We start from the raw sequence: 14,026 nt of genomic DNA on the forward strand, positions 1-14,026 counted from the left end.
CAAACCAGAATGCGAATGAGTGGGTTCTTTGGATTTCGATTTACTTATTGTCACGTGTACCAAGGTACAGTGAAAAGTATTTTTCTGCGTGCAGCTTAAACAGATCATTTGAGGTTGAGGACAAATGCGAATGGTGCCAGGGAGGCCCGGCCAACCACACCTACATGTTCTGGGCGTGCCCCAGACTTGTCGGATACTGGACGACCTTCTTTGAGGCCATGTCTAGTGTTGTGGGAGTGAGGGTGGAACCATGCCCAAAAGTTGAGAGCTTTGGATTATCAGATCTGTCAGAACTCTTCATGGGGAGGGGGTCGGACTCCCTAGCCTTTGTCTCCCTGATCGCCTGCTGGCGACTCCTGCTCGGCTGGCAATTGGCAGCACCACCCAAGGCTGCAGACTGGCTGTAAGACCTGGCTGAATTTCTCAGGCTGAAGAAAATAAAATTTGCTATCCATGGGTCGGAAGGCAGGTTCTATATTCACCAACTTGTTTCAAGACCTGTTCACAGCCAGAAACCAGTAGGGGGGGGGGGGCACAGGACAGAGAGGAAAAAGAAGGGCAAAGGCACGCAAGTGTCAAGCAAGAGGGACAAAGCAGTAGGAGACCGGTCCAAGGGCATGCTAAGGCCCAAACTAAACCGCAATTAGACGGTTGTAAATACATGTTTTGGCCATATTGGGGAATGTAAAATATGTAACTACAACACTACAACTGTGGCTGTGACCCCCCCTCCCCCCCTAAAGTGGGGGGGGGGCTCACAGCCACAGTTGTAGTGCAGATACATGCTTGTGAATATAGGTGTGGTATTTTTTGAGCGGTTTTGTAATTTCTAAATTGTTGGATATATAAAATATGAATACTCAAGAAACATTTTTGAAAAAAGTGATCGCAGCATTTTCATGGTTGGGGGCAAAATCACTACAAAACCAAATTTTGGCCTTACCAGATATCCACACTAGATACCAATCAGGCACAGAAACCCGAGTGATTTTCCTATCATGCCAGGGCAGTGAGCAATACCAGCTACTTCAAGATTATAGCAAACAGTATCCAGTAGAATCAACAGTCTGGCTTCTGGCGATAGCAAATATGGCAAACTGGTCTCTAATAGTGTTGCAGGAGACCTTCACATCAAGTATTAATAACTTATTCATAGCTCTTGTTTAATGATCCTTTACTCACTAGCAAAAGAGAAGGCAATATTCATTCATCTAATGTTGTTTTAATTTGGGGGGGGGGCTATATTAACCAATAAGAACATATATCCGTGCTTTAATTTTTTAACAAATAAATGCAAGAAATGTCAACATGTTGCATATACTGATTTCTAAAATCTGCTTATGAAAATGTATAGAATTGTTACTTTTTAAATACATGCCCATATTTAAATTTATATCCCCTAAAACCTTCTTAAAACATACTTACAATTAACAACCATATTATTAGTTACACTCAAGCTTTAAATATTCAACCATTGTAAATAAATCATTGTATTATTTATAAGAACAAGCACTTTTATAGCTCCATATGGAGAAAACACGCATACCTGTAAAATCTATTGACCAGCCGCATTCGGATGGTGCTGAGGTCTGTAAAGTAGGAAACCACCATACAATATACAGGATATGTCCGAAGATCCACAGGAGCATTAAAGGCTGTCGCTATGTCTGTTAATAAAACAGCACATCCCGCTCAGATTACTTTCAGTAGCAGTGAAGAATAGCAGTATCACACTGGCATAAGCCACTGCATCAAGTATCAAATAGTTGTTAGGCCAGAAAACAAATGCAGTTAGTGAACCCACCGAGTGTCAGAAGGTCATCAATGCCCCTTATAATACGTTCACATTCTTCATCTCGTGTTCTTTCACCCCACTCTCCCTCTTGAGGTTTATAGAGCAGAGCTTCTAACTCTTCCACAGTCACAGGAACACCAGCACTAGGATCATCAGGATATTCAGCTACAATGTGAACAGTAACATAAAAGGACTACTTATCAAATGGATGAAAATAAAGTTAATATGATAGTTATCAGAAACTTATAGGATCAAATAAAGCAACTTTCACTCTGAGGGGTTGACCACAATTCATTTTTGAGCATGCAGTTATGGTTTGGATGTTCGCCACACAATCTACCAATACTGCATTTGTGAGCACAGCAAAGCTGTTATCCCAAGCAAAACTCCGCATCATGTGATCCAAAATGGATAATCTTGTTCATGGTTTGTGAATAGGTTTAGTGTGAAACAGAATGAACAAGCAACCTTTTCAGAGATATTTTATATTGGTATTCATTTATGATGCCTACACGGTCAATAAGCAGAAAAACATATCATGGTTTCTAAAAATTCATTTATGGGGTGCAGGGCCGCCGGTTAGGCCAGCATTTATTGTAAATCCCTAGTTGCCCTTCAGAAGGTGATGGCAAGTTGCCTTCTTGGACCGCTGCAGTTCTTGAGGTGTAGACACACCCACTGTGCTGTTAGGGAGGGAGTTCCAGGATTTTGACCCAGCGACAGTGAAGGAACAGCGACATATTTTGAAGTCGGGGTGCTGAGTGACTTGTAAGGAAGCCTCCAGGTGCTGGGGTCCCCAAGTACCTGCTGCTCTTGTCCCTCTAGATGGTAATGGTCATGGGTTTGAAAGGTGCTGTCTAAGGAACCTTGGTGAGTTACTGCAGTGCACACGGCTCCCACTGTTCGTCAGTGGTGGAGGGTTTGAATGTTTGTGGAAGGAGGAACAATCAAGCGGGTTTTGTCCTGGATGGTGGTGTTGTTCCAGCTGCACTCATCCAGGCAAGTGGAGAGTATTCCATTACACTCCGGATTTGTGCCTTGTAGATAGTGGACAGGCTTTGGGGGGGGGGGGGAAGAAAGAGAGAGAAGGGGGTGTCAGGAGGTGTGTTACTGGCCGTAGGATTCCTAGCCTTTGACTTGCCCTGGCAGCCACAGCATTAAGATGGCTAGTCCAGTTCAGTTTCTGATTAATGGTAACCCCCAGGGATGTTGATTGTGGGGGGATTCAGCGATGGCAATGCCATTGAATGTCATGGGGCAATGGTTGGATCATCACATTGGAGGTGGTCATTGTGGCACAAATGTAACTTGCCACTTGTCAGCCCGAGCCTGGACATAGTCCAGGTCTTGCTGCATTTGATCCTGGACTGCTTCATTATCTGAGTCTTCACGAATGGTGCTGAACATGGGGCAATCATCCGCAAACATCCCCACTTCTGACCTTATGATGGAAGGGAGGTCATCGATGAAGCAGCTGAAGATGGTTGGGTCACTACCCTGAGGAACTCCTGCAGTGATATCCTGGAGCAGAGATGGTTTGACCTTCAACCACCACAACCATCTTCCTTTGTGCCTGGTATGCCTCCAACCAGCAGAGAGTTTTCCCCGATTCCAGTTTAGCTAGGGCTCTTTGATGCCCCACTTGGTCAAATGCTGCCTTGATGTCAAGGGCAGTCACTCTCACCTCACCTCTGGCATTCAACTCTTTTATCCATGTTTGAACCAAGGCTGTAATGAGGTCAGGAGCCAAGTGACCCTGGCAGAATCCAAATTGAGCGTACGTTGCTCTCCTGATGACACCTTCCATCACTTTGTTGATAGAGAGTAGACTGATTGGGTGGTAATTGGCTGGGTTGGATTTGTCCTGTTTCTTGTATACAGGATACACCTGGGCAATTGTCCACATTGCCAGGTAGATATCAGTGTTGTAGCTGCACCAGAACAGCTTGGAGCACAAGTCTCCAGTACTATTGCCGGAATATTGTCAGGGCCCATTGCCTTTGCAGTATCCAGTGCTTTTGATATCACATGGAGTGAATCGTATTAGCTGAAGACTGACAGCTGTGATGTCTGGGATCTCCGGAGGTGACCGAGATGGATCATCCACTCGGCACTTCTGGCTGAAGATTGTTGCGAATGCCTCAGCCGAGTCTTTTGCACATATGTCCTGGGGTCCTCCCTCATTGAGGATGGGGCTATTTGTGGAGCCTCCTCCTCCAGTGAGTTGTTTAATTGTCCACCACCATTCACGGCTGGATGTGGCAGGACTGCAGAGCTTAGATCTGATGTGTTTGTTGTAGAATTGCTTTGCTCGGTCTATTACTTGCTGCTCATGCTGTTTGGCGCACAAGTAGTCCGGTGTTGTAGCTTCATCAGGTTGACACCTCATTTTTCAGTGTGCCTGATATTGCTCCTGGCATGCTCTCTTGCACACTTCATTGAACCAGGGTTGATCCCCTGGCTTGATGGTAATGGTAGAGTGGGAGATATACCAGACCACAAGGTTGCAGATTGTGGTTGAATACAATTCTGCTGCTGCTAATGGCTCACAATGCCTCATGGATGCCCAGTCTTGAGTTGCTAGATCTGTTCGAAGTCTATCCCATTTAGTATGGTGGTAGTGCCACACAACACGATGGAGGGTATCCTCAATGTGAAGATGGGACTTTGTCTCCACACGGACTGTGCGGTGGTCACTTCCACCGATACAGTCACGGACAGATGTATCTGCAGCAGGCAGATTAGTGAGGGGGTGGTCAAACATGCTTTTGCTGCTTGTTGGTTCCCTCACCACCTGCTGCAGTCCCAGTCGAGCAGGTATGTTCTTTAGGAACCGGCCAGCTTTGTCTGTGGTGGAACTACTGAGCTACTCTTGGTGATGGACATTGAAGGCCCCCACCCAGAGCATATTCTGCACCCTTGTCACCCTCAGTACTTTCTCTAAGTGGCATTCAACATGAAGGAGTACTTATTCATCAGCTGATGGTGGCCGGTACGTGGTAATCAGCAGGAGGTTTACTTGCCCACGTTTAACCAGAAACCATGAGACTGCATGGGGTGCTGAATCCCAGGGCACCTTCCTCCTGACTGTATACCACTGTTCCGCCACCTCTGCTGGATCTGTCCTGAGGGTGAGACAGGACATACCCAGGAATGGTGATGGTGGTGTTTGGGACATTGTCTGTAAAGTATGATTCAGTGAGTATGACTGTCAGTCTGTTGCTCAACTAGTCTGAGAAACAGCTCTCCCAACTTTGGCACAGCCCCCAGATGTTAGTAAGGAGGACTTTGCAGGGGCAGCTTGAATACAACCAAGTGGCTTGCTAGGCCATTTCAGAGTCAACCACATTGCTGTGGATCTGGAATGATGCGTAGGCCAGACCAGGCGAGGATGGCAGATTTCCTCCCTAAAGGACATTAGTGAACCAGATGGGTTTTTACGAAAATCGACAATGGCTTCATGGTCATCATTAGACTTTTAATTCCGGATATTGTTTTTAAATTCCAAACCCGGGTCCTCAGATCATGATCCTGGGTCTCTTGATTACTAGTCCAGTGACAATACCACTATGCCACCGCCACAGTCATATACGTGAGACTAAGAGCTAGATTTTCAGAGTTGGGAAACCAAGACTCAGGTCGGGCCTCTTGATCTTACTGCCGAGTTCAAACATTTTGGCTGGTCCATGGGCCTTAATCTGTAGTATGAGAGTTACAAATGTTGATGTAAATGCTCTTGCAGGACAGATAAAGTCTGCTCAAGTGTCATGACATGATCCTGTTTAAATCACCTACTCTTTAAATTAAAAACAAAAACATCCTTAAACTGTCAGTGAGTTAAAAAATGTCTGCTGGACAGCTTTTATTGGCAGACACTTGCAAGTGAAAATAAAACATCTGTCCATGCAGTTTTATTCCGTTAGCAGAGTGGGCTAAACAGCTGGCTTGTAATGCAGAACAATGCCAGCAGCAAGGGTTCAATTCCCGTACCGGCCTCCCAGAACAGGCGCCAGAATGTGGTGACTTGGGGCTTTTCACAGTAACTTAATTGAAGCCTACTTGTGACAGTAAGCGATTATTATTATTAAAAGAGTTCTTTGTTGATATGTGTCATTTTGAATGATGGAGTTTCAAACGTTTCAGTATCATACATTGTGTATTTTATGTTTGCCCTATTATGTATTTTCTTTTCATGTACAGAATTATCTGTCTGAGCTGCACGTCTGAGCTACACTATACTTCGGTACGTGACAATAAACAAATCCAATCGAAGCTCAGATTGACACTTTAATGAGGCTAAAGGATTATTGCCTTTGATGTTATCAAAAATAGAATTTTTTTTTTGAATTACTGAACACGAGGAAATTTATAACTTCACGTATCAAAACACCAAAAATGTTATGGGTGAGAGTTATATTGTTAGACCTTCATTTTTTTGCTCTCCACACAGCTCTTGAAATCAAGGTGGCTACTGGACACCTGTGGAGGTAGCATGGGGCAAGAGGAGTAATGTGGAGCATGGAGAGCTATGAGTGGAAGACATGAATTGGTATGGGCGTACAAGTTGGCATAGTGACCACAGAGGGTGGATGGAGAGGATTAGATGGCAGGAGTGGCCATTGGGGCCCAGTAGGAGGGGGTGAAAAGGTACGAGGGCTAGAAGGCATAACAGGTTTGAAAAACAACTAGGACAAAATCCCAGGAAACTCAAGTGAGCCTTGGCACTCACCTGCCCAAGAACACCCTATAATCAAACCAGTCCATTCAGGTGGTGACAGGGAGAATAGTCCCTGGTCCAACCTCTAACATAAGGACAAAAGAAATAGGAGCAGGAGTAGACCAAATGGCATGTCGAGCCTGCTCTGATATTCAGTATGGTCATAGCTGATCTTGGTGTATTAGAGAAAGAGATAGGTCATTTAAAAAATTTTAATAGCATCAATGGGTATGGGGAGAAAGCAGGAATATGGCATTGAAATTGAGGATCAGCCATGATCATATTGAATGGCGGAGCAGGCTCAAAGAGCCTAGTCCTGCCCCTCGTTTCGATGTTTTAACTTACTTAGCCTCCCATCATATGATAACCTTTTCACACCTCCAATGCATGTACATCTTTTCTTGAATGTGGAGGCCAAAACTGCACAGTATAGCAGGTGTTGTTCAGCCAAAATCAAGTACAATCACAGCAACATTTATTTATTCTTGTCTGCTAATCATTTTGCAATAAAGGCCAACATGCTATTTGCCTTCCTAACTGCCTGCTGTACCTGCATGTTAACTTTGTATCAGCAGACCAAGTCTCTTTGGACATTAACACTATATATATCACACCTTTAAAAAAAATATTCTGCTCTTCTATCATTACAATCAAAGTGAATAACCTCACACTTGCCTCAATTATATTCCACCTGCCAATTCACCTCACCAGTCTATATCTCTTTGTAGCCTCTGTCCCCCCCCCCGCCCACCCCACCCCCCAAGAGCTTACACCCCCACCTAATTTGGTATCATTCCCACCTAATTTAATATCACATTTTGATCCTTACTCTCTTCAAAGTAATTAATAATATAAGTTGAAAATAGCTGAAGTCCTAGCACTGATCCAGGCACTTCACTGTTCACTGCCTGACAACTTGAAAAAGTCTTATTTATGCCGACTCTGTTTTCTATCTGTTAGCCAATCCTCTAGCCATGCTAAAATATTACCCCCAGCTCCACGAGCCCTTACCTTGCTGAGGAACCTTTTGTGTGGAGCCTCATCAAATACTTTTTGGAAATTCAGGTATACGACATCTTCTGGCTCACCTTTATCTACCCTACGACCTACATCCTCAAAATACTCTTAACAGATTTGTCAAACCAGATTTACCTGTAATACAACCATTTTGACTTGTTCTAATTATACCATGTTTTTAAGTGCATTGTTAAGACTCCCTTAATATTCCCAACAACTGATGTTAGGCTAACTGGCCTGTTGTTCACTATTTTCCCCCTCTCTCCTTTCCTGAAAAGTTGTCTAACATTTGGCAACTACCAATATAATGGGTCCATCTTCGAATCTAAGGAATTTTGGAAAGCCACACGGGCAATTATTCAGTCCCGTTATGCCCTGGCGCAAATCCCGTTCTGACCAGAAAGTCTCATGAGCGCATCATAGCAGGATTTGTGACTGCTGATATAATCAGGTTTATGCCCAACGAGGGCGGTAAATCCATTATCATACATTTTAATAAATTTAAAATTTTCAAAATTGGCTAAATGGCAAATCTTCCGGGAATGTTAGATGTTCCCACCCACCGACATGACTCATGACTGGTCTCCAAAACCAGAGACCAGATGCGATGACCACACCTGGGGCTCGGCCAGTGTGGCCCCCAGGTGGTCAGGGACATGACAGGGCAGTGTACCCTGGCAGTGCAAACCTGATAAGTGCCACATATTAGTTTTCAGTCAGAACTCTAATCTAAACTCTGGTCAAGCAATGCCTTGAATGTAAAATTCTGATTGATGTTTTGAAATCCTTCCATCGCTGTACCCCAACGTATCTCTGTAACGTTCCCTAGATCTACACTCCTCTTATATATCGGTGCTCCCCCAATTCTGATCGCATAAACATGCGATTTTAATCACTCCACGATTGGTAGCCATGTCTTTAGCTATCAAGATCAAAAGCTCAAATTCCCTTCCTAAACAATCCCAACTTTTTTTCCTCCTTTGAGACACTCCTTATAACCTACCTCTTTGATTTAGCTTTTGGACATCTTCCCTAATATTTCCTTCGGTTGGTTCAGCGTTAAATTTGGTTTGATCACTCTGGTGAAGTACCTTGGGATGTTTCATAACTTTAAAAGTGCTATATAAATACAAGTTATTGTTTGTTCTCCTCCCCTGTTTGCATGCTTGCTATCACTATATATTAAGTCATACACAAGAAACATGAGTCTACTGAAACATGTAACACTATTGTAGTAGTGGGGGAGTGCCTTACTGCTGGATGAGAACGTTAAATGGAGGGAGGTCCTGTCTTCCCTCTTGGATGACTGCAAAATATGCCCTGACAAACAAGAGCAGAGTTCTTTTGGTGTCTTAGACAACACTTATTCTTCAATCAACACCACTAAAACAGATTATAGTAATCTATCTTATTGCTATTTGCTGGATCATGCTATTGTCATGTGAGAGTACCTTTAAGAAATGGGTGATTATCAGTGATGTCCGAGTGTGGGTGGAGCTGGGCTGTCTGTCGGCTTTTTACTTTCATTTTAGGCTGTTTGCTGCAGGGTGTGTTTGAGTTTAGTTTTCAGAGCTGGATAGCTGCAGTCACAGCCAGAAGATGCTTTAGTCTCTCTCTCTGTAATCTAAAGACTGTAAATCAATCCTTTGGTGATTTAAAACTAATAACTGTTCTCAGTCGTGAAGTTAAGCCTGATGTCTTTCAGTTTTAAAGGTTTTTAAAGTTTTATGGATGTTAAAAGGACAGCTTAAGCTGTATTCTTTGGGGGTTGTATTTGAATTGATGGTTGCTAAGATGTTCACTATATGCTTTAAAAAGGTTTAACTTGAGTTCATAGAATAGACATTGTTTAAAAAAATACTTTTTCATTTCTGCTGTACCACACCTGTAGAGTGGGCCATGTGCTCCCCATACCACAATCTATTAAAAGTTGTGGGTCAGGTGAACTCCATGATACAATTTGGGGTTCTCTAAACCCTGGCCCATATGTGAAAACTGGGTAGCAAGTTTCTCTACGTAACCACTGCATACTTTAAATGCATTTTATTGACTGCAAAGAACTCAAATTGTAAATGCAACAATGAATATCATCTGTGTGTTGCACATATTGATTCATATTTATTGAAAATCAAATTTGAGACATTGCATGAATAGTATACCTATTAAAATAACACCACAGAGCAATGAATCGATGTTTGGATTGAAGCAATGGTTTCTCATTGGTAATTTTGTGGAGCATTTGCAACACAAGATTTCAGTTTCTTACCATTTTCAGAAATAGGTTCCATATCCCAAGGACTCAGCCTTTCAATTTCATTATTCTCCCAGCTGTGGAGACAAAATAAAAGAGACACACTGAGTTATGATGATTCTGGTAAATTCTAATGACAGATTAGTTCACTACCATTAAAGATAGTAAGGTTGCATGTTCAAGGCTTGACTCCAAGACTTGAATGCATATATCTTTGTTTTTCAGTGATACTAGGGAAGTGCTACATTGTTTCATCCAAAAGATGGCAATTTCAGGCATTTATTCTAAGGTTTTTCAAATTGCAGGCAGATCTCCTAATATCCTGGTCAACATTCATCCATCAACCAAAATGAACAAAACAAATTAACTGGTTAATTATCTCAAAATCTCTTTGGGTCCTCATTATGTAGAAATTGGCTACTATGTTGCCTATGAGTGACTGCACTAAAAGTAATGCATTTGCTGTGAAGTGCTCTGTAGTTGGTCCAAGATACTATATAAAGTGTTTCTTTCATAATCTTATTACAGTAACAGAGTTCAAATGCACTATGTCAGAGTAACAGGACTATACCTATAACTCAAAGATGAATTATTGATCTCGACCTGCTTCACAGGAAGGCAAAAAGGCAAAGGGACTTACACAGCATCAGCTCATGCTCCACTTTGTAGATTGTTGGAGAATGGCTAAAGCCTGAATGTAGGCAGTCTGCACTCATATTTGGGGAATTATTTGGCCTGACAGACCCAGAGTAAGAAAGGAAAATAGGGAAAAAATATTTTTAAAAGAGTGAAGTTCAGGTTACAACCCAGAATAAAAATGTTGGTTTAATGGAATACCAAATATTCCTGTTTGCATGCAATTTATGGCTAATCCATAACAGGTTTGAGGGGGGGTTCTTCCAAGCCCAGAAATACTCATCACACAAATGCAATGAGTGTCAAGTTCTTACAAAAGTGGCAAAAGGAACAAGGTAACTGTTCGGTTCCAGGAGTTGAATCTAACTCAATTGAGATAGCATAATGTCCTATGGCACTTTATCCATGTCAAAATGATAGATTGAGACAGTTATTCCTCTGCCAGCTTACAAGTTACAAGTTCAGGTAACCTCAACCCTGTTTTGTACAGGTCACATCAACCTTCTACAAATCATAATTGGTCACTATTAATATGAATCTTAGAGAGCCAATAAAAATGCACCGTGCAAGTTGGCAGTCGGTTTCCAAGGCTGAGCGCAAGAACATATAATAATAATAATCTTTATTAGTGTCACACATAGGCTTACATCACACTGCAATGAAGTTACTGTGAAAAGCCCCTCGTCACCGGCAGCTGTACGGGTACACCGAGGAAGAATTCAGAATATCGAATTCACGTAACAAGCATGTCTTTCACGACTTGTAGGAGGAAACCAGAGTACCCGGAGGAAACCCACGCTGACACGGGAGAACGTGCAGACTCTGCACTGACAGTGACTCAAGCCGGGAATCGAACTGGAGTCCCTGGTGCTGTGAAGTAATAGTGCTAACCACTGTGCTACCGTGAAACAGGAGCAGGCCATATGGCTCTTGTGCCATCTAATACGGTCATGTCTGATCTTTTAGCCTTCTCCCCATTTGACAGAGTCCAATAATCCTTTGACAGCCTTGAATATACTCAATGACTGGACAGATACAGCCCTCTGGAGTCGAAGATCCAAAGATAAAGACAACCCTCAGTGCAGAATTTTTTTTTAAATTTTTTTTTTTTTTTTTTAAATATTTTATTGAAAATTTTTGGTCAACCATCACAGTACATTGTGTATCCTTTACACAGTAATATAACAGTATAAATAACAATGACCTGTTTTATAAACAAAGAATAAATAATATATAACAAAAACGAAAACTAAAACTAAATGGCAACTGCCTTGTCTCAGATAAACACTCTCCAAAAATATGATTTAACAGTCCAATATACAATTATTTATAGCAACGACCTATACATACTATACATATATATTAATAACCCTGAGACTCCTTCTGGTTCCTCCCCCCCCCCCCCCCACAACCCTCCCCCCGGGCTGCTGCTGCTGCCTTCTTCTTTTCCATTCCCTCTATCTTTCTGTGAGGTATTCGACGAACGGTTGCCACCGCCTGGTGAACCCTTGAGCCGATCCCCTTAGGACGAACTTAATCCGTTCCAGCTTTATAAACCCTGCCATGTCATTTATCCAGGTCTCCACCCCCGGGGGCTTGGCTTCCTTCCACATCAACAGTATCCTGCGCCGGGCTACTAGGGACGCAAAGGCCAAAACATCGGCCTCTCTCGCCTCCTGCACTCCCGGCTCTTCTGCAACCCCAAATATAGCCAACCCCCAGCTTGGTTCGACCTGGACCCCCACTACTTTCAAAAGCACCTTTGTCACCCCCACCCAGAACCCCTGTAGTGCCGGACATGACCAGAACATGTGGGTGTGATTCGCTGGGCTTCTCGAGCATCTCGCACACCTATCCTCTACCCCAAAAAATTTACTGAGCCGTGCTCTAGTCATATGCGCCCTGTGTAACACCTTAAATTGAATCAGGCTTAGCCTGGCACACGAGGACGATGAGTTTACCCTACTAAGGGCATCCGCCCACAGCCCATCCTTAATCTCCTCCCCCAGCTCTTCTTCCCATTTCCCTTTCAGCTCATCTACCATAATCTCCCCCTCGTCCCTCATTTCCCTATATATATCTGACACCTTACCGTCCCCCACCCATGTCTTTGAGATTACTCTATCCTGCACCTCATGCGTCGGGAGCTGCGGGAAGTCCCTCACCTGCTGCCTCGCAAAAGCCCTCAGTTGCATATACCGGAATGCATTCCCTTGGGGCAACCCATATTTCTCGGTCAGCGCTCCCAGACCTGCGAACTTCCCATCTACAAACAGATCTTTCAGTTGCGTTACTCCTGCTCTTTGCCATATTCCAAATCCCCCCATCCATTCTCCCCGGGGCAAGCCTATGGTTATTTCTTATCGGGGACCCCACCAAGGCTCCCGTCTTTCCCCTATGCCGTCTCCACTGTCCCCAAATTTTCAAAGTCACCACCACCACCAGGCCAACAGCTCCTTCTTCAATTCCTTTTTGAGTTCTTCCACGCAGCGTTTCAAAAACTCGTGTTGTTCAGGGCCCCATATTAAACTGCCACCTTCCGACGCCATCTTGGTTTTTGCTTGCCTTTATTGCCGCTGCTCTAAAGGATCCACCGCAATCCGGCCACCTTCCTCTCCTTTTTTCATCCGTATCCAGGGGGGATTCCCTTCTGGTTCACCGCACAGTACTTTTAGCCGTTAAAATTAGCCGGGGCAGATACGTGATGGTGAGTGGCAAACTACAGGGGGAGACGGTGGTTTTGGTAAACGTATATGCCCCGAACTGGGATCAAGCCAATTTTATGGTGTATTTCTTCGGTGAGAACGGCAATGGGGCCGTCACCATAGCTTGTAGGCTAGTCCCCCTACAGGACGCCCTCTCCAATCTCTTCCACGCTGCTCCCTCCTCTTCTCCCATCCACTTACTCACCATTGAGATATTGGCGGCCCAGTAGTACTCACTTAGGCTCAGTAGTGCCAGCCCCCCCCTATCCCTACTACGCTGTAAGAATCCCTTCCTCACTCTCGGGGTCTTCCCGGCCCACACAAAACTCATGATACTCTTTTCGATCCTTTTGAAAAAAGCCTTCGTGATCACCACCGGGAGGCACTGAAACACAAAGAGGAATCTCGGGAGGACTACCATTTTAACCGCCTGCACCCTCCCTGCCAGAGCCCAAAAGTCCGTTCCACCGGGAGCTGCCGAAACGTGCGACTCAGCTGGTCATCGCCGCACCCGGCAGTCCAGAAATTTCTAATCTCAGTTCAAATTGATCACCCCCTTATTGTGAGACGATAAATTCTGTACTTTCCAGCCAGGAGAAACAGCTCCTCAGTATCTACTCTGTCAAACCTTCTAAAAATCTTGTATGTTTCAATAGAATACCTCGCATTCTCCTGAACCTCAGAGCGCATTCTGCACAAACTCTCTTCATAGAATAACCTCATCCCAGGAATCAATCTAGTAATGTTCATTCCATCCTTTCTTAAATATGAAGACCAACAATACACAATGCTTCAGCAATGGTCTCATCAAAGCCCTGTACAATTGCAATAAAACCTCGTAACTCTTATACTCCTATTCCCTTGTAATGAAAGCCAACATGCCCTGTGCCTTCCTAACTGCTTGC

At 43.8% G+C, this 14,026-nt stretch overlaps 1 protein-coding gene across 1 annotated transcript in view; it reads right to left on the reverse strand.

Annotated features, from left to right (window-relative positions):
- The window catches only part of LOC140427719 (bromodomain and WD repeat-containing protein 3-like), a 236,332-nt gene that overhangs the window by 62,695 nt on the left and 159,611 nt on the right, over positions 1-14,026 (reverse strand). The window contains exons 29-31 of the mRNA XM_072513258.1: positions 9,796-9,857; positions 1,805-1,960; positions 1,547-1,667 (exon numbers count right to left, since the gene is read on the reverse strand). Coding sequence (XP_072369359.1) covers positions 1,547-1,667; positions 1,805-1,960; positions 9,796-9,857 — 339 coding nt within the window. The remainder of the gene's footprint in view (positions 1-1,546; positions 1,668-1,804; positions 1,961-9,795; positions 9,858-14,026) is intronic.

This window comes from Scyliorhinus torazame, chromosome 8 (assembly GCF_047496885.1).
Source record: "Scyliorhinus torazame isolate Kashiwa2021f chromosome 8, sScyTor2.1, whole genome shotgun sequence".
Taxonomy (NCBI): Eukaryota; Metazoa; Chordata; class Chondrichthyes; order Carcharhiniformes; family Scyliorhinidae; genus Scyliorhinus; species Scyliorhinus torazame.